General features: G+C 52.5%; 2 protein-coding genes across 6 annotated transcripts in view; one reads left to right on the top strand and one right to left on the bottom strand.

The window, feature by feature from the left end:
* PRKAG2 (protein kinase AMP-activated non-catalytic subunit gamma 2) overlaps positions 1-18496 on the bottom strand; it is a 195027-nt gene extending 176531 nt beyond the window's left edge. For both annotated transcript variants that reach the window (XM_033099142.1, XM_033099143.1), the window contains exon 1: positions 18355-18496. In XM_033099142.1, the coding sequence (XP_032955033.1) occupies positions 18355-18468 (114 nt within the window). In that variant the 5' untranslated portion in view covers positions 18469-18496. The remainder of the gene's footprint in view (positions 1-18354) is intronic.
* A 242-nt stretch (positions 18497-18738) lies between these two features.
* Positions 18739-21078, top strand: LOC117018238 (uncharacterized). 4 transcript variants are annotated; one of them, XR_004422193.1, is made up of 4 exons: positions 18739-18877; positions 19507-19715; positions 20281-20348; positions 20556-21073. XR_004422193.1 is itself a non-coding variant. In XM_033099154.1 (3 exons), exons 1-3 carry the CDS (start codon positions 19593-19595, stop codon positions 20604-20606), a joined length of 483 nt encoding a protein of 160 aa, XP_032955045.1. In that variant the 5' UTR covers positions 19065-19592; the 3' UTR covers positions 20607-21078. The 4 variants fall into 4 exon arrangements, 2 of the variants coding, with proteins under 2 accessions (XP_032955045.1, XP_032955044.1); XR_004422192.1 differs by having other exon boundaries at positions 18872-18985; XM_033099154.1 differs by lacking the exon at positions 18739-18877 and having other exon boundaries at positions 19065-19956; positions 20556-21078.
* Positions 21079-24245: the final 3167 nt, after the last annotated feature.

The following is a 24245-nucleotide window of genomic DNA, read 5'->3' as shown; positions in this document are numbered from 1 at the left end:
AAAAGGTCACTTGCCCTGGTGCTCAGACTCAGAATAACCAAAATGGTGGGAAACTGAGGCTCAGAGACACAGTCAGTCTTGCCGGTAAACCAGCCGAAGCTCACAGTCAGCGAGGTACCCTGAGCCTGGACTTGAACTTGGGTGGTCACATTCCCAGACCCATAAATACTCCGAGCTCCTTCACACCCACCACCCTCCCCTATCCCGTGTCCAGGAAAAACGCCCCCTCTGCCCTGGCACTGCCCACTCGCCCGGCCCTCAGCCAGCAGGCCACAGAGGGATGATGGGTTTGGGTCCATGCATCTCACTCAGTGTCTACTTTGGTGCCCAGGAGAAAAGGGAAGATGCACGAGAGTGACTGGAAGCGGAGTCTGACAGCAGTGGATCAGAACTCCCCAGTGAGCTGCCACCACGTGATGTCAGGCCTCCAAGGTCATGACCTCCACCTGCTTCCATCCCGAGAAGTGAGGTGGGCACCACAACAACTCCACGACTCTCCAGCAATGACAGCCAGGCATTCTGCTAAATGCTTTCTCTTCTCTGAGAAACAGGTTGGTGACTTACACCCTCCCCTCTAAGACAACTGTCATCTAACAAATTGTTAATGGCTTCATAGGGAACTAGCGAAAAACGTACATGAAGCAAAGAAACTTAGCAGATGCTGGAGTTCAGCTTGGTTATGACAATAAACTGGTGCCTCTCCCAGTGAAAGGCCAAACCCACAACTTTCCGGAGCGGGAGTGAGTTTTCCTGCTGTCATAACGCCTGTGGGCATTTAACTAAAAACAAGTTCTCCCCGTTTGAGAGTCTGAGGCCTCTGGCCAGAAAGTCGCTTCTGCTTTTGACAGGCAGCTTCCCCTTTTCTGGAACTCCTTCCTTCACTGTCGCGGCCTCTGCCAATGACAGCTGCTGCTGCCGCCTCTGTCCTGGGCTCGGAGACAGGCATCACGACAGCTCGACTGTGGGCAAGCTGTTTTTCTGATGTTATGTTTCTCTCCAGAGTCTGCTACAAATGGAAATTTCCGTATTCCCCTCATCAGCAAAAATTACAGGCTTTTGGTTTCATCATCACTGGCAAACCATTAACCATTAACCCTTGACATTCTGTGGGGCCCTAAAGGACATAGCTTGCGGTACATTCCTGGGGCTGGGGCCCTGGGAGGCCCCTGTGCCGGGAGGACCAGGGCGAACGCTTCTGGACAAAAGGGTTGGAAGGCTTCCTTTTTGCAGATCCCTCTCCACCCTCCCGTCCAAATGTCTTGCTCTGTATTATTACCTTCTGTAAACGGAGTACACCTTCCAGCCCAATACTTCTGAGACTCACTCACTCCTTGGACCCCTCTGTGTCCCCAGGGGCCTCGACACGAAGGGCAGCTGCGGCTGTGCCCTGCCTCTGCCCAGGTGAGGGGCCCACCTCCACTCCCCTCAGCTGGAGGGCAGGGGGTGGCAGACACAGCCAGCGAGGCGGCTCAAGGAGCCTTCCCCCAGTGAGCCCTGTGGGAGGCCAGACGGGGGGGGGGGGGGGGGGGGGGGGGGGGGGGGGAAGGAGATCAGGGCTCATCTGTCTCCTACACCTCCCCTCTTGCCCCCCACCCCCCGTGTGTCAAAGGGTGCCCGCCTCAAAGCAAACTGCCAATCCACATTGCTCCACGACGAGTGGTCGGTCGCTCCTGAACGCAAACACCTGCGCGAAGCCTGCAGACTCTGAGGGGCTGGTCAGACCGACCTGAAGCTCCTAAGAGACACTGGTGGAGACCAGAGCCCCCAGGGAGGGGGGTGGGGGAGTGGGAGTGGCTCTCCAGAATGTAAGCCCAGGAGAGCAGGAGAGTCCTTTCCTGATGCACTGCCTGCCCAGCCCAGTGCCCGCCAAGGGCACATGGGAAGCACTCCATCGCCAGTCATGGGGCGCATCAGAGTTACGGGGCTCCCACAGTCCTGCCAGCACCTTAGAAGTGACCGAACTCCACAGAAATCCTGGGGAGCAGGTAAGGACGGTATTGCACGTGGCAAAGGCCCGAATGAGAGAGAAACGGCGCAGACCTAGAACCCCCTTCTGAGAAAGCCACAGCTGGGCTCCTCCTCTTTTCCACTCAGCATCCATCAGCTGGGCAGAGGGACCCGCGTCCCTCACACTGGCCTAACTGCTCTGGGCAGGCACCTCAGGAAGGCAGGGGCTCCTGGACCATCTGTTCCAGCTCTGAATGAAATTTAATTTCACCCTGTGGGGTGGGGGGGGGCTGTCTCCAAGAGCTCCATGTGTAAACCAAGCGTCTCTGGACTCAGTGCCAGGGTACTTTTTCGTGCATCCCTTGCAGATGTTACATCGATGTAACAACTTTATCTCTTCAAGTTTTGAAAAGTAGGTGACGATTGTGACAAAGCTGATGGGTGACGTGCACTGTTCCCCGGGTTCTGCATCTTGACAAAAAGGAAGAAAAGGGCTTCAGCTGGAGGGAGGCAGCCAGAGCCCAGAAAAGGGAAGAGAAACACTCGGTTTCAGCAAGAGGGGAAAAACTCAAAATCACAGGCTGGCAAGAGAATAATTTGCATTTTTGAAACTTCGCTGTTTAAAAATGGTTCCTAGAAACATTTTCTTTGTATGAGAATTTCAACGATTTTTTTTATCGTGGATAGGTCAGATATTAATTAGGTTCCACTCCATACAAATATCATTTTTTAGGTTAAGAAAATAGGGAAATACTGGCCATTTCAGATGGTTTAACCTGATGTTACCAACAGCTTTTCACTGCGGAGGAAACAGGACACAGAGATGAGAAGGGATAAGTACGACTCAGACCAAGTCCTTCTCCCCCCAGGCCAGGCTCTTCCCACTAAACCATGATGCTTCCTGCCCCAAACCACCCAGAATCCAGGCCCTCCCTCATGTCACAGACCCAGAACAGGGGCCCCAAGGCCAGGCACGGCGACCTGCCTGAGGACACCTGGGTAACTCGCCACAAACCCAAAGCCAAAATCCACGGGTTTTTACCCCAGTTCACTTCTCATTCCGTGACATCACCATGTCGTACCCGAGTTGGGTGATAAGGAAGAACCCTCCTGTCCCCAGGCCACCGTCATCTACTTCCCTAAAGTCACATTAAAAATGAATCTTCAAGGAGCTCAATTCACATTGCAAGTTCCAGAAAAACTGAACCCAGCACATCCTGTACCGTCCACACCCCACCGTCCACACCCCACTGTTCACACCCCACTGTTCACACCCCACTGTCCACACCTCACCGTCCACACCCCACTGTCCACACCCCACCATCCACACCTCACCATCCACACCCCACCGTTACACCCACCACCACACACTGCGCTGTGGGAAGTGGGACATGCACCTAAGGAGACAGCAGAGAGGTCAGGTGCATGCGAGATGCGCCATCAGGAAACGGGGACAGGAGAAAAGGAAGAAAAAGTGAGGGAGAAAGAAAAAGCACGGGGAACAGGGCCCAGCTCTATGCCCCCGGCCGACACACGGACCAAGGGGATTTGTTTGCTGAGATGGACTTATGTTCACCCTGTCTTCACCACCGAAAGGACGCTGCAATGCAGTAAGATAAAGTACATGACAGGCAGAAGAAACAGCAGCCACAGAAAAACCAACAGGGCGGGTCTGGCACAAGGCCAAAGCTATGAGTCCCACCCCCTGGCACACACGGCCACGCATCTTGCTCTTGGGGCTTCTCCAACATGGTAGCCAACAAGGGGAGAAGATGACGCCTTTTAATAATTACAGCTCATTTGAGTTTGCGACATGCCAGGCAATTTATGTGATGCTACTTAATTCTCATGCCAGCCCTCAGGTAGGTATTCTCATTGCTAGTTTACAAATGAAGCCGCTTAGGTTCAGTGATGTCTCTGAGCTCGTCTCAGAGACTCAACAGGCAGGAAACCCAGGTCCCCAAAGCCCCAGCCCGTCATCACAATCTTCACAGGGCGTAATCTTCACAGAGCGAGGGTCACACGTGTGATAGGCCACATGCATCCCACAATGTTCACAGCTGGGCAGGCACGTGCACCTCCCACACCATCCCATTAGGACTCGGATGGGGGTGTGGGGGGATGAGAAGAAATCTTGCAGGGGAAAGAACGAGGAATTTGGAGACAACCACGCCTGTTTCGAATGCTGGCCTTGCCCCTTGAGCAAGTCTTTCAGTCTACCTGAGTCTCAGTTCCCCCAACTGTAAAAAGGGGGGCAGGCAATAATATGAACCAGGCCAAGTGGATGAAGAGTTAAAATGACAAAATCTGTGAAAAAGGCTGTCATGTTGCCAAGTACCTGACACAGTGCCCAGTCAACATATATTTCACAATTTCATTCACAGGTGACCCAATGGTCCGAGAAACCAGCAGACCGCCGCTAGCACCAGGGGCAGCGTCCCCTCCCCACAGAGACTTGCCATGCCAGTGCCTCTTGGCTGGTGTGGCAACCACAGGGAAGAGAACTGGGTCAAAAGGCAGGTTTTTCAAGCTCGGTGAAATCTAGCTGTAAAGAGACAAAACAAAGGATGAGAAGAGATACAAGGCAGGAAGGCTGAAGAAACAGGAAAATGGGTGACAAGAGAAACGGCCGGTTTGCAGCCAAGAGTCTTAAGGGTCAGTCTATTTCTTTCAGCTTCACATAAAAGGTGGTACTCTTTCAGAGACTGAAGGCACGGACCAGGACAACTTTTGGAAAGCAACATGAGGAAAACCCCCTAAGAACCACCAATTCTCAGATAGCCTGAGGACTGATCATGGCGTAAAAGAATGTTTGCTGGGGATGAAGAGTGGTTAGAAGTGTGGGTGCGAAGGTGTGTCGGGGCCTGGCCTGGGCCGAGAGGGCAGGGCAAGGATAGCATCATACATAAGACGGTGCAAGGGTTCAGAGGGAAAAGTCATTTCTTTGTGCTGGGTGATATTCAGGACCCTTCTGCTCTTGCCGGCTGCAGACCACTGAGGACACAGAGCTTGTCACTGGGGGTCCACCTGCCACCGAGCAGCTGTGCCCAAGGTGGACCCATCAGCAGCTGGAGGTCCAAAAGAAGACTGCAGATGTATGCACGTGCAATCAGCCCAGAACAATGGTTGGAGGTAGACACCCTCGTCCCTTCCACGTATGTCCATCAGGCTTGTAGGGCACAGTGGTTCGGTGTGGGGGGTTGGGTGCTAGATGGCTGGGGCTTGGAGCCTGGCCTCTGCTGCAAAGATTTTCCCATCTGGAGAGTGGGGACGAGAATAGCATTGACTGACATGGCTCAAGTAAGCTGATGCACATACACTCTCAGGGACTGCTGGCTCAGTGAATATTCGCTTTTTTTAATTAGCCATCATTCCTGTTTCTTTCCCTTCAAGGCTAAACTTGAGAATCCCAGGAACGGTGCCACCTAGATGGAGCTGTACAGGGCGGACACTACCGCTTCCTTACCTTCAGCATCGCTCTGACCTTTCTTTCCTGTCCCCAGGAAAGGATGGGATAGAGGAGACAGAGGCCGGTGCTCGGCTTCCTGCGCCTTGTGACAATAGCCCAGGCTGAAGAAAGCCACCTTGGGACCCAGTGACAAAAGGCCTGCCCTGAGCTGTGCATGCACGATGGGGAACACAGATGCCATAGTAAGACCAAGGCCAGTCATTCCCTCTGGAAAGGATGTGAAATGGATGGCTACCGCTGTGAAACGTGTGATTCTCTAGAGAAAAAAAACAAAGGTGGAGGCAACGCACCATAGCACTCAGCCCTTCTCCGGAGTTTCACCCACAAGACTAAAGAAAGTAGCTTGAACTGACCAGGAGTCAGCCGGGAGGGCTTCCAGGGGGAGGCCTGTGGCGGCAGGCGTGACTCCAGGAGCCCTGCAGGTACAGTGGTTTGCTCCCTGGTAGAGCCTGCCAGGTTCAGTTTCCGTACTCACCACCCCAACTCTCAGCAGCCCCACCCCAAGACTTGGCCTTCAAGTTTTAGGGCAGTCATTCCCACAGACCCCTTACAGGGCAGAGGGAACCAACATTCCCAGAGTAGCACCTTCTTGCTTTTTACCCACGTATCTCATTTCCTTCTCTCCAAGCCCTGTGAGGTGGGATGACGATCCACATTTACAGGGGAGGAAAGTGGGGCTCAGAAAGCATCAGCAAAATGCCCAAGAGGACATGAGACCAAATGGTGGCACTAGAATTGCAACCCCCGTCTGTGACACCCAAACTCACATCCCTGTCTCGCACCACCCTTCTACAGAGCTGATGAAAACCATCACGTTTTCCCAGCTGGCACAACGGATTCTGTTCTTAAGAATCTAGTACAAAGGACAGTAAGGACCACGCCTGTGCCCTGGGTGTATGGGTGCTTCCCGCCCCCTCTGGTTTGAAGGTGGTAAGGCCAAGGGCTGACGCTTGGCCTTGAGCCAATTAGCCCCCTGTGCTCCGCACTTGATGGCAGTCTAGGTGCCAGCCTGGTTCCCTAAGATTATCATGCCATCTCAAATACCTCCTGCCAAATAAAAATAAAAATAAAACACCTCCTGTCATATTTATGACGCTCTTACGAGTCAATTAGCCTGAGTGAAACGCCCAAATAACTTTCCCAGGTAAGAGATGAAGGAAAAACACAACTAATAATGATATTTCTAAAAATTGCCCTCCGATGGGCCCAATGGTTAGTCTGAAAGTTTTCTCTTTGCCACATTGGGCCCCCATAAGATTTGCAAATAATCGATTCGCTCAGATTTTCAGAATTAGTTCGCAGAGTTAGCGAAGCCCTTGGATTCTCCAAGACTCCACGTCCTTTTCTTTCCCACTATGTTGTCTGGCTTCTGCTCTTGTCACCTTGTCAATCAACCTCAGGTAGGGTTGGTCACGTGGGAGGTGGTTTCTCTGGGGCTGGGACGCAAGAAGGTGTAGGTGCAGCCCACCCTCAAAGCAGCATACAATCTAAGTAAGGAGAAAAAAGTCTGGCTTCCTTGCCCCAATCTGGGATACCTCTGAAAGGCCATCCCAGTTCTAGAATGTTCCAGGGGGTCAGCTGAGGCCAACATCTCCGTCCAGCCAATCCGGATTTCTTTCTTCCCCCATCCTTGAAGGATCAAAACTTCAGGCACAGAATTACTGGCTAAGAATCACTTTTTAGACGAAGGTAACAAAGGGCGTTTGGTCATCATTACACAAGGAATATAACCAAATGTGTGCATTTGACTTAAGTCATATTCTATTATAAATTCTAGGCCTGTGTGCCAAGCCTACTGAAGTCTGCTTGGGCCTGATATCGCCACACCTAGAGAAGGAGGAAGATGGATGGAGGACAGACAGATGGATGGAGGACAGACAGACAGACAGCCTGGAGTCTGGGTCTGTGCCAAGAGGGCGTGGTGCTTGCTCACCGCTGCCCACAGCACTTGCTTTTGGGCCAGTGAGAAACAGAACTGCTTTGGAATTGTTTTCTGACCTGACCCGAGGAATAAGTATCAGAGAGCCGTGGCAGGCCAGGCAGACTGAGCTGAGGCTCCACAAGCCTTTCCTCACCTGCAGCCACTGCTGCCAGAAAGGGCCTCCTCTCTTCCCAGCCCGAGTTTTCCTCCCTGCTTTGTCACTGGTCAGTCACGTGACTTTCGGCAAGTCACTGAAACTCTCGAGGTGGCCTCCTCATTATGAAGTGGTCCAGGGCACAGCCTCCCCCCAGGGGCCACCACACCCACACTGGGCCACATCTGCACCTGGCGGGGAAGCCACTTGGCTGAAGACCTCCCTTAGATCAGTTTGGTTCCGCTGCCCAGCATTTCCCTGTCTTTGAGCCGAGAATATTCTATTACCTGTGCCCCAAGGTCATTTCAGAAATCTCAAAATACACTTTAACAAGCAAAGAAGAGTGGTGAAGAGAAAAGTAACCTCTCTGTCCTCCTGAGACTGGCCTCTCCCCAGGGGCAAAGCAGCTCATCTGATACTCACTCATCTTTGGTGATGAGATGGGAGGTTGGGTGACACTCTCAAATGCCCACCTTGGGAGGACCAGGGCCCACGGCTCCTCTGCACACTTCTTCACTAGCCCTCACTCACAGCCCTGCAAAGCCCACCTGTCCTTGGGAAATCCCTGTTTCCACGGTCATGGCGCTGGAGTCAAATGGAGACCTCAGATTGCAACCCTCATATATATACAGAGGGTGCCAAAAAAACACGTACCGTATAAACATTTTAAGAAAGGAAAACTATATTAAAATTATACCGTGCTTCCCCAAAAATAAGACCGGGTCTTACACATTAATTTTTGCTCCAAAAGACGCACTAGGGCTTATGTTCGGGCAATGTCATCCTGAAAAATCATGCTAGGGCTTATTTTCCGGTTAGGTCTTATTTTCGGGGAAACACAGTAATACTCAGTATCTACCGATAACAAAAGATGAATACAAATCACAACTGACTTCTGCAATTACAAGAGGTGCTCAAAGTGGTACCATCACCGTCCAGATACTTCTGATTACGGCGAACTACTGTTTGAGCCACGTTGACCAAAGTGTCCACTTGTATACATTTTTTTGGCACTCCCAGGATATATACACAGACATATACACATATGTATAAACTATATCACATAAAATATGTTACTATATATCAGTCACATAATTAAATAATAATTACATATTATTAAGTAACATTAATTATATACTAACCTATTGAGATCTTAATATATTATCACATATTATGTTTGAGTAATATATTAATAGATTATATGTTAACATATTATATATTAATATACAATTCTGTAGTAATGTCACTAAATATTGATTATTGTGTATGATATTAATGATCACATATTAGTTATTCTCTGTGTATTTCAGGAATAATAAGTATTTATTGTTTTAAGTCACTACGTTTGGGGTGCTTCAATAGCAGCAAAAGCGAACTGATATGGAGCCGTGCCCAAGGGCCCTCTGTAGATGCTAACTAAGCCTTGTGAGGGCCGGCACATGCCCGTCTTGGTCACAGCTATGCCCTCGGAGCCTTGCACAGTGCCTGGCACACAACAGGCTTTCAGTAAATGTTCACTAACTCAGTAAGAAGCTGCCCTGCAGTTACTGACGGAAGAGCCAACACAGGATTTCCCGATTCCTGGTTTAGTGTTTATTCTACCATTCAGTGACTTAAAAAACAAACACACACATACACACACACACACACACACACACACACACAAAAGAAATGAGAAGGAACTAGAGAGTAAGATCTGGGAAATTACAGAAGGCGGATTATTTAATTTTGAGACAAGATGGGTAAAGACTAGCCTTCAATGACCTTCACCGAAAAAGGAACCAAGAGTCTGGAGACCTGGTCAATCCCAAGGGCAAACCGCAGGATGGCAACTTGCCAGGCCAGGTATTCTGTCTTCCGTGTGTCCATCATGTGGGTGGTGTCTGCCTACCCAGCAGTCCTGCCTCCCACCCCCAGGCTGCCTGGACCAGTCCCAGGGCATCAAAAGCCTGGCGTTGGGGCAGAGCCGAGCGGAGCCACCAAAAACCCATTTAAAAGTTTCAAGACACAACAGAGAGTTTTCTTGGCAGGTTGGGCCATAAATGGCTTACACGTCTTTCTCTACGGTAAGGGTAACAACACTGATAACGAGGGCAATACTATTTCACAGAGTTGTTTTAGAGGTAAAGGGAGATGGCTTATATAAAAGTAGACCTGGCACATAGCAAGTGCTCCATCAACATTAGCTAAATCTGACGACAACCGTGCCATCCCAGATGGCATCAGATGATCAATAATACTGGTCAGTCAACGCCACTACGAACAAAATACCCATTGAGCAGTGTCTGAATTTTGAGGACGAAGAAAGCTCTCTGGGGTCCTTATTACGCAACGTGCTGTAGACATGAATGGCCCCGGGGTGATGACAGCTTCAAGCCCACCACCCAGTGCATGTTTGCATGGCCAATGCTGGGAGGCCGGCTGGAACCAGGGGGAGGTTTTCCGTGTTAGCCCAACGGACACACAGCTGCCCGGAAGCTGCCTCACAGTCTTCGGGAAGCTGAGGAGGGGACTAAGCTGGGCTGCCACTCCCTCCCCACACCTCTCCATCCCTGGGTCGTGAGCAGGGCCCAGAGGAGGTGGTCTGCACAAGCGGAGCAGGCCTGGGGCCTGGAGCTGCCACACCAGCCACCACACACTCGGCTTTCTCACAGCCCCTCCTCCCCCAGCCCCACCATACTAGGATTTCCAGCAGGAAGGAGCAGTGCGGGGGTGGGGGCCGGGAAGGACACATGGAAAGACCTGGATCTTGGGGAAATGCAGGCTCCAGCTGTGGCAGTGGAAAGGATGCTGGCTGTGTGGACCGTGACCCACCCTCTTGGGGTAGAGCGTAGCCAGTAGCTTTTTGACTGCCGCCCAAACTGTGCCTTGAAGGCAGTGACATTGGGGCTGCCATAACCAGGATTGGGGGGCTTAAAACAACAGAAATGTGTTCTCTCCCAGTTCTGAAGGCCAGAGCCCCAAATCAAGCTGTCAGGGGGCCGTGCTTCCTCTGAAACCTCCTGGGGAGGGTCCTCCTTGCCTCCTCCAGCTTCTGGTGGCCCCAGCTGCCCCTGGGCTGCTGGCTACATCACTCCAATCTCTGCCTCCATGTCACATGGTCTTCCCTCTGTGTCTCTATGTCCAAATTTCCTCTGCTTAGAAGGACACCAATCATATTGGATTAGGAGCCTGGCCTAACCCCATTTTAACTGGACAAATTACATCTGCAAAGACTGGGTTTCCAAATAAGGCCACAGTCACAGTTCCCAGAGGTGCGGATGTCAGCGTATCTTCTTGGGGACGCAATTCAAGCCATAACGCTGTTCGTCTCTGCAACCCCAACACCTAGCACAGTGCCTGGGAAACAGACATAAATGAGTCAGTGGTTTTCTAGTCCCAGCGCTAAGCCTGCCTGAGCACAAATGCGGCCCTCAGCAGTTCAGCTCTCCATTTCTTTATAAACTGAGAAGCTGGTACCCCACTTCCTAAAATTCCCCCCGGCCCTGTTGCATCTTGCCTCCTGCCGCACCCACAGCACACATGGAGGTCATGCCAGGCTGTGCACGAAGGGTGAGTCCCCGCTGTGCTCCCACAGGCTGGCAGAGCTGCAGGGTTCCCCACAGCGGGCCCCTGGACTCTGCCTCATGGAAAAAAGGCTGGACTCCTGGGGTTTCCAAGAGCAAATTGGTCTCTGTTGTACATTCATCAGCAACTTCATGCCAGGTCAGAGTATATCAAAACACAGAGGGCCTGGCAGAAGCCCCAAAGCCTGGATGGTATCTGATTGGTCTGTGACAAGCCGTGAGTTGGCAGAGAAGGGCTTCCTGTCAACAGGAAGGAAAGGATGGAGATCAAATTATTTTCAAAGTACACAGAGGAAGAGATGAGGGTGATTTGGAGTAAGCATTCCAACACAGGCCTAAACCGGCGGCGCGTAAGACACCCTCTCCCACTGGAAGGGAAACAGGGCCGCTCCGTAGTCGACCAGTCCCTGGGGCCTAGCTGCGCACACGGCACAGTGGGGTCTCACTAAGAATTCCCTGTGGTTAAGCTCAGAGACACAGCCTAACTCCCATGGGCTCCTCTGCCCCCGTCACAGCAAGGTCGCGGTCCGTTAACCAAGCAAATTAGAGACTGTTTCACCTCGGCTGCTTACTTCAGTGGCCTTTGTTCCACGTTTTAGAAGACGTCGACAACATTTTGACATTTGGTTCAGTGTCATGGGATTATCAAGACTCGTTGGTCCACCATCTTGCAAAAAGGGGGAGACACTGGCGTTTCGTGAGTATTCTCTGCTCTGGGTCAAAGGGATGTGGGGTGCGTGGATGGAGGTGAATGGGGGAAAAGTGGGCCAGATTCTAAGCCAGCTCTTTGGAGGGCCTGCTGCCTGCTCAGTAAGTGGAACAGCCCCCATAACAGCGAAATGATGCCCAGGAACAGGACGTCACTGGCACCGAGCCAAATAAATCAAAACAGGAAAACAGGGAAGTAAAAGAAAATAAGCCACCGAGAAACAGCCTCATTTAAGAGCACGGTTATTTGTCTGCGTGGTTTGAAGAGGATACACAAGGAGTCACAAGTGATGTGAATGAGGTCTGAGCAGGTGAGAAGGCACTGGCAAAGGAAAAAACGCTTCCGAGTTCTTTCTTTAGTCAAACTAGCGTTCAGATCCGTCCGAAATGCAGCCCTGAGTGGAGATGAGCCATAGAACATAGTGGGCCTTGGTGCCACTGGAAGAAGGCAGTTCAAAGAAAGCAGGCAGGGAAAGAGACTTGTAAAGCAAAGGGACCCCAACAAGGCTGTGATGTGTGGGAAGACGCAAGATGGACCCCACAAAGTACATGGGGCTGCTGCTACTTCTGTCTGTTACCTCGTACAGAGAGCTGTCGTTTTGATGAAAGAATGATCCATTTATCATCAGGCCACAACGCTGTATTCAGAGCTGCTCCATGGAGCTCCGTGCACATTCTGCAGGGTTCTGTCCTCAAGGACAGAAACACCTAGATCCCCTTTCTACTTCCCATCCCCCCACAGCCACAGCAGTGGACTGTGCTTAACTGGCATCCAGCCAGCATGTAATGCCCAGGCTTCCGGAAGCCCACTCTCCAGTCATCACATGCATACTCTGCGAGCCAGAGAGGGGCATCCAGGCCTCGTTTATAAACCCTGGAGCCACAAGACAGTTGTGGGGGCTCCTTCACTGACTCCTGAAATCCCTGATATCATATTCTACTCAGGACAGTCACGATGCACAAGCCGCTGAGGGGCTGAGCCAGAAAACAGGCCAGGTGGCCTAACAGGCTGGCCCACACCGAGGTACCCCAGCTGGGGGCTGAGCTGGGAGCTTGTCTTTATTTGGAAGCCAGAAATATCCTATCTTTGTTCAACAGTCAGTAGCCAAGGATATGTCTTCTCACAGAAAGCTGATAAAGTACCAGTGATGGATGGATGGATGGATGGATAGATAGATACATACACAGGTGGATGGACAGATGGGTGGATAAGAAGGAAAGAAGGAAGACTGACTCATGAAGGAAGAAGAAATGGATCAGTATTAACACCAGGGAAGTTGAAAACCAATTGTTTTTAAACTCCAACGGACCTAAGAATCACCTGGAGAACTTATCAGAAATGCAGAACCAGGGGTCCACGCCTCAGAGATTCTGATTCAGTAGGTTGAGCTGAGACTTAGGATTTTATATATTAAACAAACACGGGTTGATGTGACTTAAGTGGGTCTAGGAACCACACTTTGAAAACTGCTTCCCGAAACCCTAACTCAACAAATCTTGCTCTAGGTGGGAAAAATGACCAAGGTCAAGGACAAGGTCAAAAGTGACACCGCTTGCTGTGCCACATGGCACCCCCTTTCCCTTCCCGGCGGCTTCAGTCCAGGTGTGATGGGCAGTGAGCAGTGTGGTCACTCGGTCCTCTAGCCCTGGGAGCAGAACCCATTCCCACACATGTTGGGGCCATGCCCCCTCCTTTAGCACATGCCCGAGCTAGAGGATGTGGTTGGAGACAGGCTACTGGTGCAGGCCCATCACCAATGTGTAGGGCGCAGGGCTTCAAACAGCTCAAAGCTTCCCTCTGGAAACACCCCAGGAAAGAGGCATCACTTGCGACAGGCCCCCCCCCAAGCCAGCTCATGTCCCCACAACCTTCTGTGACCAGCCAGCTGCTCTTGGCTCTATTTTTAGTTTGTCTTCAAGGATTGTGAAGGTTTGCCCAAGAGGCCCCGGGATATATGCAGTGATATTTACTGTCAGCAGAAAACACAGGGCCACTGGCTCAGTGTCCCCACAGCATACTGCGTGCGTGGGTCCTTTTCTCTGAAGCCCTCCCTTCCCCCTTGGCCTGCTCTATCACTGGCTTGTGAACAGTTCCAAAGACCCACGACATACCGGCCAACAGTCATCAATTAAAATATGTCTGAAATATATGGATTTCGGCATTAATGGGGATGCCGATTTTTCTCAGACAAAAAAGGAGAAAGGACAGGCTTGTTCCCAGCAATAGCTTCCCTGGCAAAGTCCTGGAAGGACGCCAAGCACAGCGGGCTTCTGAGTTTCTAAAGCCATTCCCACCACCTCATTATTATTCCTGCTTTTCGTTAGCAATGAAGGCTAAGAGCAGGGAGCTAAGGCAAGGGGCCAACTCACTGGGGACTCCAAAACTTACACCCACCCACCTTGCTACTCTTAAAGGCCCAGTGTAACCCCAAAAGGAATTAGCTCTCAGTCTTTCTTCTGTCTCTCACACCTTCTTTTGTCCCTGCCAAGTCCCAGAGGGTTTTCCCCGGAAAGCAGATCCAAGCCCCCTAAGAAAGATGCTAAAATCAACCAAGGCTACATCCTCCGTTAGGCTTGGGAGCCATTCTCCTTTCGATCGAATTCAACTTACAAACCACTTTAGTCATTCCAGCATCATCCACACTAGGTCTCCGTTACCCATAGGCCCGAGGGTATCCCCTGAGATGGATCCCTCCATTCTGATGCATCAGGCACAGAGGCGGGCGAGATGGTAAAAGGCCATCAGAGCCTGGGCTGGAGGTTTGCAGAACTGTCCCCCAACCCCAAGGGACCACGGTTCTGTTTATGCACCAGACCCAGGGGTGCGGACTGAGGCCCAGCATATCCAAGAGGGATTCAATCCAATTCAGTGAAGAGACAAGCTGCTTGGAAACTACAGGCCCCAGGAGACCACTGGATATCACCAAACGACTCCGCCCACAGCACGTCAGAGTCCTTCGGGAGCCACTCCTTAGAATCCCAAATGTCCTTGGAAACAGCACTCTCTTGGGCCCCCGTGATCACGTGGTGCTGGGAGAGGAGGAAGCAGATTGATTTCCCTTCCATTTGCTTCTCTCAGCTCAAGTCCACTATGGCTGACGGACTCAGCACTTCCCCCAAGAATCGGCGTCTTACACCCAACACGTCAAAGCCGTAAGATCAACCCAGGGCCCTTCTCCCTGCCATTCACCAGACACCGCGGCTCACCTAGTGCCATTCCTTCTACTGTCTCACACCACCCTCTCAACGTCACTGCAGTGCAGCCCCTCGAACCCTGATGTCATTTTCACCGGGGCATTCGCGTCATTTTCCGACACTAGCCCCTCTTTCCACGACACCACCTCGCACACGGCTGCCAGGCTGAGTCTCATGAAGCGTGGTCTTCATCACCTCTAATTACTTCTTAGTTTAGATTCCCCCTAAAACAGCAAGACGACGACGCGGGTTCAAGAGTTTCACCCAGGGAGTGTGGGGAAGTGAGGCAAGGAAGCCAGAATCAGCAAGGGCACGCTGATGAATGGAGCACCAGTGAGGGCAACTGGGCTGGACCCTGCGGGGACCCTCGGACGTGTCCTGAGGAACACACAGCACAACTGTCCATCACACCTGTCCGCCTACATCCCTCTTTGGCTGAGGGTTGCCCCTTAGGGCATAATCCCGACTCCAACACTTCCAGCCCAGCCTGCCACCATCCAGGATGATCCCTTCAGGAGTGAGAAAGACACAGGGAAAAGCTGTGGGGTGGCGCGGAGCTGCCCAGCAAGGTTGTAGTGAACTCTGGGTGGGCCGTGGGCATCCCGGGCAGGGCATCAGCAGCGTCTCCACAGCTTCTCAGTGCCTGCGAGAGGAAGTCCTCACTCCCTGGAACCGCCTTCCAGGTAGGGCGGCCAGGTGATGCACGTAATGCAGGTAAATTGGGATTTCAGGTAACAACGGATAGTTTCTTAGTATAAGTTTATGCTGAATGGCGCATGGGACATTCATATACTAAAAAAGTTACTCATTGTTTATCTAAAACTCTAACTGGGCATTTACTATTTTCATTTGCTAAATCTGGCAATCCCACTTCAAGGTCCTCCGTGATCTGGCCTCCATCGATTGCTGATTACCCTGATTCTCAAATCCTTTCATCCACAAGAAGGGGCTCTTCGCTGTACCTGGATCTTCGCTGTACCTGGAAGCAGTCAGCTTCCGACTCCTTGGGGGAAGCAGCTCCTGACTTCTCACGCATGTCTGCCCTGCCCAACATCTCTGGGACTAACATCTCTCGACAGTCAGCGTACTGTCAGTCATGTCTCCCTTCTGCTTGCACTGGTCATCTTATGGCCTTGGGCCACCTGCCAGCATTTATTTGAATGCCGTGTTTCCCCAGCTAGATTGTTAACAGCATAATGATCAACAGGTAATTACTTAGCTGTTCTATGAGGAGAGAACCCCTGGTCCCACCTGCAATGCAAGCCCTGTGAGGCTGGAGACAGACCCCCCCACTCACCCCTGAATCTCATTATCAAGCAGAGTGCTGCACACGTGCTGTGGAATAACTGAGTGGACAGTACTTTGAATCAGGGCTGGATCGTGCCCAAGGCGATTGTCTAAAGCAGCCAAAATCATCGCAGCAGGAAGGGTGGTCCGAGGAGCCCCACTGTATCGTGGCTTTTCCACATTCACCGCCTGGACGCTCAGTCCTTTTCCAGGTCTGGATTTTGTCCTGCACTGCCACCAGCACCATGCCTCGACTGCACCCGACACACACACTCCACACCACATTTGGGACCGGTGTCACCATCAGCCTCCACATAATATGACCTGCACACTGGACAGTGTCCGTTTCCTCTCTCTCTCTCTCTCTCTCTCTCTCTCTGTCTCTCGCTCTGTCTCTCTGATTGGGTGTTCTGATGTAGATGTAATAACCATACATTTACAAGAAACACTTGAAATTTGTAACAGCTTTCCTGTGAATGATTTTAACATCCCTATAAAGAAGAATGACCTCTGACAAATGAGCGACACTGCGTGGCTGGTTACACGGCTGACTCAAGTGCTGACTCAAACGTGCTTTCAGGACGTTTGTAGTACTGATGTCTAACTTTTCACTTACAAATGGGATTAAAACGTCTCACATTAGCAAGGTAAACAGGAATACATCATTTTCACATAGAACGCTTATTCAAAGGAATGCTTGCTTATTCCTGCATATTGGGTCACCACATTGGTGGCCACACAACAGACAGGGGTCCAGTCACCTGCTCCAGGAGCTTCCCCCTGCCAGGGAGGGCTGCCCACTGTGCCCAAACATCAGGCTGCTCCCAGGTACCCATCGGATGTCTGGGGTCGCTGCTCCTGGCCTCTACCTTTCCTCACCCAAGTGGTATGTGCACAGGGCCCGGGAAAGCAGGAGCTGTGTTCAATAAACACCAAGGAAAGTGCAGATCCAGTGAGAGCGAGTGGCCAGCCGCCCCGCCCCAGCTCCGCCCTTCGCTGTCAGGAAGATTACTTTAATGAAGTGTCAGAGGCAGCTCACTAAGCACCCTGTGCCCAAGACTGGTCATTTGAAGAGAGAACAAAATCACTTTCTCCAAGGAGCCCTCTACTATGGTGTGTGTGTGTGTGTGTGTGTGTGTGTGTGTGTGTGTGTGTTCGCGCGCGCATATGTATGTCTGCCTGTGTGCGTGTGTCTGGACAAACATTTACTTGGTTGGTGGAGGCCAGGGGTGTGACCCAGCTGGGGGTTTCCTTTGGGTGAAGATAAGGGCCGTGTTGCATGTCCCACCACTGAATCCCTCCCACGGGGAGCCTAGCGAAGGCTGCAGCCAGGTGAGGACAAGTAGCCGCGGGCTGCCTGAGCCGGCAAATCGCAGGTGAGGGGAGGGCACGATCCCGCCCTCCTTCCTTCCAGCTGAACAAAGTCAAGCCGCAGACCGATCGATGTCGTCAAAGTCCGGGCCGGGCTGCCCGCGTGGCCCGGTCTGAAGTGCGCGGCAGCCCTGCACACATTAGGGATCCCCGAGCCCCCCAAAGCCTGAAACGTGCTGCGGGGAAGGCTGGAAAAGGGAACGGCTGCAGAGGAGCCCCCCCCCCCCAGGGCCCAGACACACCCTGAGGGAAATTGGGGAGGAAAGAAGTCCATTTCAGGGCGCAGCTACACAGCCACCACCCCCCCCCCCGCCGCCCGCTGTCCCCACCCACTGCCCCTCCCCTCCGTCCCCCGCGGCCGCGCGCGGCTCCACCTCTCCGGAGTGCAGTCCACACCGTCCTTTTTCAACAAAACAACACTACGCACCGCCCCCCGCACCCGCACCAGGCGGGACCCGGGGCTACGCCCAGCCCGCCACCAGCCGGGCCTGGCCGGAGCGCGCGCCACTCGTCTCTCGCCCCTTCCCCCACGCCCCCGGCGTGGACGGTCTCGCCCCGGGCGGCAAGCCAGTGAGAAGAGAAATAGAGCATGGGCTCGGCGGCCCAGCTCGGCTCTGCGGAACACGCACGGCGCGCGCGGGACGGCGCTAGCGGGCCGGCCCGCGTTAACCCTTTCCGCGCCGGGCCCGCAGCCACGCGAGGGCCGGGAGCGGGGCACTGTGGTGCGGGTACTCACCGGAATGTGCACGCGCAGCGATCGCCTCTTCTGGCTGGGGTTTTTCTTGCCGCTGCTCCCGCCGGGGCTGGAAACATCTTTCTTCTTCTTGGTGTCCATGGCTGCGCTTCCCATAACTTTAACCAGAAGTTAATTCCGGGGAACTCGTTCCTGGAATACGGTCCTCTCCTTCCTAGCCCGGCCCTTGCCGTCGGCCTCCAGCCGCGCGCGCCTTAGTACGGTCCTTCCCCCTTGAAGACACCGCGTGGGTACTTCCGCGGGGAGGGAGGGCGGAGCAGGTAGCTCCGGCCGCCGCCCGCCACCGGTGAGGGATGGCGGTCGGCGTGAGCGCTGAGCTCGTGTCCTCTTCCTCTTAAGGGCTCATCAGATGCCAATCAAAGCCACTGGCTGTCCTGATTCTGGCGTCTGTCTTTCTCCGGGTTATGCGTGGCAGAGGTCTCCAGCTGGGTGACAAAGTTTCCTTCCTTCTGCTAAGCGAAGCAACATTTTCCACCCACTCGGCTCCTCCCACAGATTCCCAGAGGTAATCTGCAAGGCAGGTGCAATTAAGAACAGGGATTTGGAAAACAAGCCTCCTGTGCCCGTGCCGAAGTGGAAACTCCAGCGAGGCTGAGACAGTTTGTATATAAATGTAATCCTCGGCCACAGAATAAACCAGCCCGAGCTTGGAACTGGGGCCGTCCTCCCGGGCAGGAGAGAGAGAGGGAGAGAGGGAGGGAGGGAGGAAGGGAGGGAAGGAAAGAGGAGGCGCAAACGCGAGCCCTCTTCGCAGTTGGGCTGTGGCTCGGCTGCGAGCACAAGTTCTGGCGCGGCTCGCGCGGCCCTGGGAGGAGAGGGGGGCCGGCGCTGCTCCGTCCCCCGCCGCGCCGCGGTCCCGGGGACGAGAAGAGACAGCGGGGCCCGGCGGGCACGAACGCAGGCCCAGGGAGCGCAGGGCTGTGGAAGGCGGCGTGCACCGAACAGGAAGTGCACGGCGCGCCGCTGTGCGCCCCCCCACGCACCGTCGCGTGCTGGCGGGCGGGGGTTCCCCTCCCCTGCGGCCGCCACGGCGCACGGCTCACGCCGAGCTTCTCTCTGACCTGCGTCGTCCCCCGGGTGTCTCTATTTATGCCTGAGCCCCTGAACCACACCCACGCGCCCCGTGCCCCGCAGACCCGGCCGCGGCGGAAGCGCCGGCTTTCTGTGGGATGCGCATTGATCCGCACGTGCTGCGCGGAGAACCGCGGCGAGCCGCCTGAATGCGCGCGTGGAGCTGTCGGGGTCGCTGCGGTACTGCGGCTGTTCACGCCCCACCCCACCCAGCCCGGCGCAGCCCACCCGGCTCTTTTCAGGTTCACCCGGAGTTGCGCAGTGGATCCGCGGTAAGTGTCCGGGAGCCGTACCGCAAGCCGGCGCCCCGGCAAACGCGGGGTTCCTCAGATTGCAGAAAGACATGGGTGACGGAAAGGGCTCGAAACCGGGCGAGGCCCCCCCCCTCGTGCTGCCTCAGTCCAAGAGAACCACCTCCTTGCCCTTTTGGCAACGTTGCCGAGGGCCCGTGGAGAGTTCTCCGGGGTGACGGTGTGGTCCCCCAGGAGGGCGAGACCTTGGACCCGGCTGGAGGTAGGTTGAGTGCTGGGTAGGGTTCCGAGGACAGTGGCCCCAAGTCACTCGAAAGCCCTTCATGCTGACGTCAGCCCTGCTGCGCCCCCTATTCACTAAAGCGGGTGGCCACCCCGAGAACGCGACGCGGGTCGCTTTGGGAACGCCGGGGGGGGGGGGGGGGGCGGGGGGCGGAGGGCAGGGCGGTGAGGAGATAGTTCACAGAGTGCTCTCAGAGGAAAAGGGGTTAGCCCGCTTCAGGGACACCCCTGGGGTGGTGCCTCCTGCCCAGCCAGAAAGCATCCGTTGTTTCAGCCATCTTTCCAGCTTTGCGTTCCAACCCAGGTTCCATCATCTTGTGTGAAATCCCCTCCAGTCTGCGTGGTTCTTTGGTTCGTAGCGGTGGATTTCAGGTGGGTTTGTCTTCCTTCTCCTCCCCTGCTCGCCAGGCCGGAAGGAAGCCAGTCTGGGAAATTCTCCCGGGCCTGGACCACTCTGCCTGTTTGACAGAAGGTGGGATGCCCTGGAGGGGCCACACCTGGGTTCAAAACCCAGGTGGGCATCCCGGCCCCCCAGCTGTGCAGTTTCTCTCTTTGATCTTTTTCTACCCCGCTGCGTAGGGGAGACAGGAGGCTGCGTTATTCCACATAAATGCTGGAAACCCGGGTTAGGAGAAGAAAGGGGCAGGCCTTTAGCCTGTGCCATGGAGTTTAAAGGACTCGTGGAGCCCACCCTTCCCCGCTCAAGATGACTCCCCAACTGTCATTCAAGTTTCATCTCTTAAAAGTTTAATCCCTGTCACGATGAGAATTCATCAAGGCCTGCAAACCACTCCACCTGTTGAGAATTGGTTTTGAAATGAAAGGTGGAGAGGTAGGAAGGGTCGTCTGGGGATGAATTCAGAACCTGGAAGCCAATGTGCTATTTCCCATATTACAATAAATGCTTTGCCCGAGGCCTGTCCTGGGTGATGGGCAGTGTTCAGCAATTGTTATAACTATGTACTTTTGTCAGTTGATTTGTGTAAATATGCCCAATCATTCATGAATAAAATTAATTATTTGTTCTCTGAGTTGGTTTTGTTGGAGTGCAGATTTTAATGCCTGGGGATCCTGAATCAAAACACATTTTACCATATTGCCTGCATTTTGAAAGCCTTTTTTTTTTTTTTCGGTTCCACATGTTAATATTTCTGAAGTAATATTCAGTAATATTTCTGAAGTGTTTGCTATAGATGGTGCCAGAAGAAGCTTACCAGCCATTCTTTTCTTTCTGAAAGAGATTAATAAATTGATCATATATTTTCCAATCTGAACTATCCCTCTGAACTTCATTTTCACCTCTGCCTGCGGCCCACACGATTATTTCAGTCAGTAGCTAAATGTGGCAAGCCCAAGGCACACCACAGTGTTGACCTGTGACTTCCTTCCCAAAAAAAAAAAAAAAAAATTTGCATGATGAATTGAAAATTAAAAACAAGCAAGCAAGCAAAAGATTTAGGACAGTGCTTCTCAGGGGAAGGGGGCATATGAAAGATGTCTCCATTTGGGGCGTCATTTATCTAGGCTGATAATAGTGAGATACCAGACATCATATTCGGTCGTTCATATTATCTTACCTAATTTCTATGAAAATCCCTTAAGAGAACTATTACACAGATTTTGCAGATAGGGGAAACTGAGACCTAGCTGTTAGAGAATTCGTTGGTATCCATTTAACTTCTATCCATTGGTCTTAATTTACTGTACCTCCTGGAAAGACATTTTAAAATGGGGTCCCCTCCTGTTTTAAAAGCTCTGCACAAGGCTAACAGTACTATTTAGGAAACTTCTTCAGGGTGACCTTGGACAAACTATTCAACATCCTAGCTGCCTTGGTCTCTGCTTGGGACATAGAATTGGGGGAGAGCAGTGGTCTGCGTAGTCAGGAAACCAATGACTCAATTCTGTGCAAAAAGCAACTCTTGGAAAAATGAAACAACAAAGTCTGGACTGAGGACTCCGTAAATGCTTGCTAACTCATTGGACACCAAGCAAAAGGAGTGTTATCTAATCGTGAAAACCAAAGCTAAGAGTCACATTCCAGTTTTTATTTTCCTCTAAGCTCGGGCACCGATTAGGTAACCTCTGATAGCTTTTGCACCCTGGCGCACACGGAGCCAGTCGTATCCATCCTAAGGGAGAGATGGAGGCAGCCCTGGGACAGACAGCACAGCTCTTGACAACCCTTTCCCAGGTCTCTGTTGATTTTCTGGGGGACCCGTGGCTTCCATATTTGTGTTTCACATTGTCCTTTATCCATAACATCCATTAACCGTAAGGCCGTCCGGATCACGGAATCCAAGGAGTACTTTGGGTTAAGGTAAAAGTGACTCTGGCAATAATATCCCAAGGGACAGACCTGCTGTTCCTATTCCGTCTCTAGAGGACAGCCCGGTGTCTTGACCAGCTCTGCCCTAAAGACACACTCAGCAGTTTCGAAGAGCGACAGATTCCGTGAGTAGGATCTGTGTGACCACCCAGTGCTGTGCTGTGGGGAGGTGTCTGTTTGCTAAATAAAAGAATAGGCAGCCCATCAATGTACTCCTTCCTTGACTAAGGGGAGTAGTCATGGCAACCCCATTCGTTGAGAAGAGTCTTAGGTTTTGCATGATGGAGTTTCCCGTGTGACTCTTGTCCTAGTGATGTGGCATTACCGCCCCTTGGGGTTGAGGGCCCGGGCTCCTGGGGCTGCAGACTTGGGCTAAAGGTCTTGGTGTGTGAGCTCTGACCACGCTGGAAGATTACACTGACCACGCTGGTACAAATTGACCCCAGGGAGTCGGAATGCAACTCTTACCTGACGATGGCTCAGGGCTGATTGCTGGCCTCTCACTCCCCCATCTGTTTGGGACATAATTAAATAATGCAAATTAATTGTAATAATTTCCCGAGCAAACAAAATTACTTTGGTAATTACACTGGCCCCAGAGTTCATATAGCACAGCGCAGATCTGAGCACGACCACGTCGCGTTGTTGTCACCATTTGTTCATGTAGCTGAGGTGCAGACCTGGCCTCTAGAATGCCAGTTATGGCTTTTCAACAAGATGCCAGAAAAAAATATATTTACGATCCCTTGGAACTAGCAGCGTTTGGAGAGCAGAGTGCCAGGTCGGGTCCTGGATTTTCAGATGTGTACAGGCTTAGACCTGTTGACCTCCAACCCCATAGCACAGGCAGTTACCATCCTGACTCTCAGAGGAAGCTGTGTCCCTCCCAGAAGGGCCCAGCCACACCCAGAGTTAAAGCCATGCACGACCTTGCCAGCGTCTGTCGGTGTCCTTGTACCTTAGCACTTGATGCCGTAATCAATCAATGCCCATTTGGTGCACACACCCAGCTCACAGTTCAAGGACTCTGGCCGAGCAGGGAGGCTCTCAAGGACAGGTGGCTTTTCACAACCCTCCTTGCGCCATGTGAGTCAAAAGGTATTTTGTAAAATGTTCCTAAGTATAACTCTTAGTAAGAGTTGCATGAGGTCTTGGGAGAGAATGGGGAGAGACAAACGTTCCAAGTAAAACTCTGTGCGTGGACTTGTGTAAGGTCATTTTTAATTATTGCAACACGCACTCCCAATAGCACCATTGAGCTAAGGGCCTTGCCTTGTTTTTTCCTATCCCCACTCTTTGTAGATTTTTCACCCTCTAGGTGAAAAAATAAAGCGTAATTACAAAGTTCATTGTTTTTTGACCAGCCTGAGAGAACATCTTCCCGACCGATGCAAGGGGTTCCCAGCGTCTTACAGGGATGGATGCAGACGTTTCTCTGGGAAACCAAAGGTGCCTATGTGTAGTGCAGGGGTGAGTGAGTGGGGGCTCACAGCTGTTACAGAGCACTGGCCGAGACTCGGCGGCTCATGCTGGTCCCTAACTCATGATTGGGTTGCAAGGAGAGCAGCTGTTTTGAGTGGAGCTTCAAGGAGAGTCTACATCTGGACTGGATCGGTAGTTCCAAGTCTTTTCTTTATCTTTGCAGGTTTAAGAAACTGGTGTAATTGGTTCACAAGAATTGATACAGCTAGAGCATTGTGTCATTTTAACCACTCCCCATTAGAGACCGATTTCTCAGCCGGTCTGAAGAGTTCTTCTGCATGGTGGTCAGTACGTTTTGTGTGGTCATTTGCCTCTGCTCTTATGCATGTCAGGCAGCAAGCCCTTGCTTGGTAATACAGGCAAGAAGGGTGAGATGGGCAATAAAGTGGCCGGCCTTAGATGGGACGTGGGACAGTCCCTTGTGATGGGAGGGAGAAGGTACATGCAGACTCAGGCCG

Source organism: Rhinolophus ferrumequinum, chromosome 26 (genome assembly GCF_004115265.2).
Source record: "Rhinolophus ferrumequinum isolate MPI-CBG mRhiFer1 chromosome 26, mRhiFer1_v1.p, whole genome shotgun sequence".
Classification (NCBI taxonomy): Eukaryota; Metazoa; Chordata; class Mammalia; order Chiroptera; family Rhinolophidae; genus Rhinolophus; species Rhinolophus ferrumequinum.
This window is presented reverse-complemented; position numbering and strand designations above follow the sequence as displayed.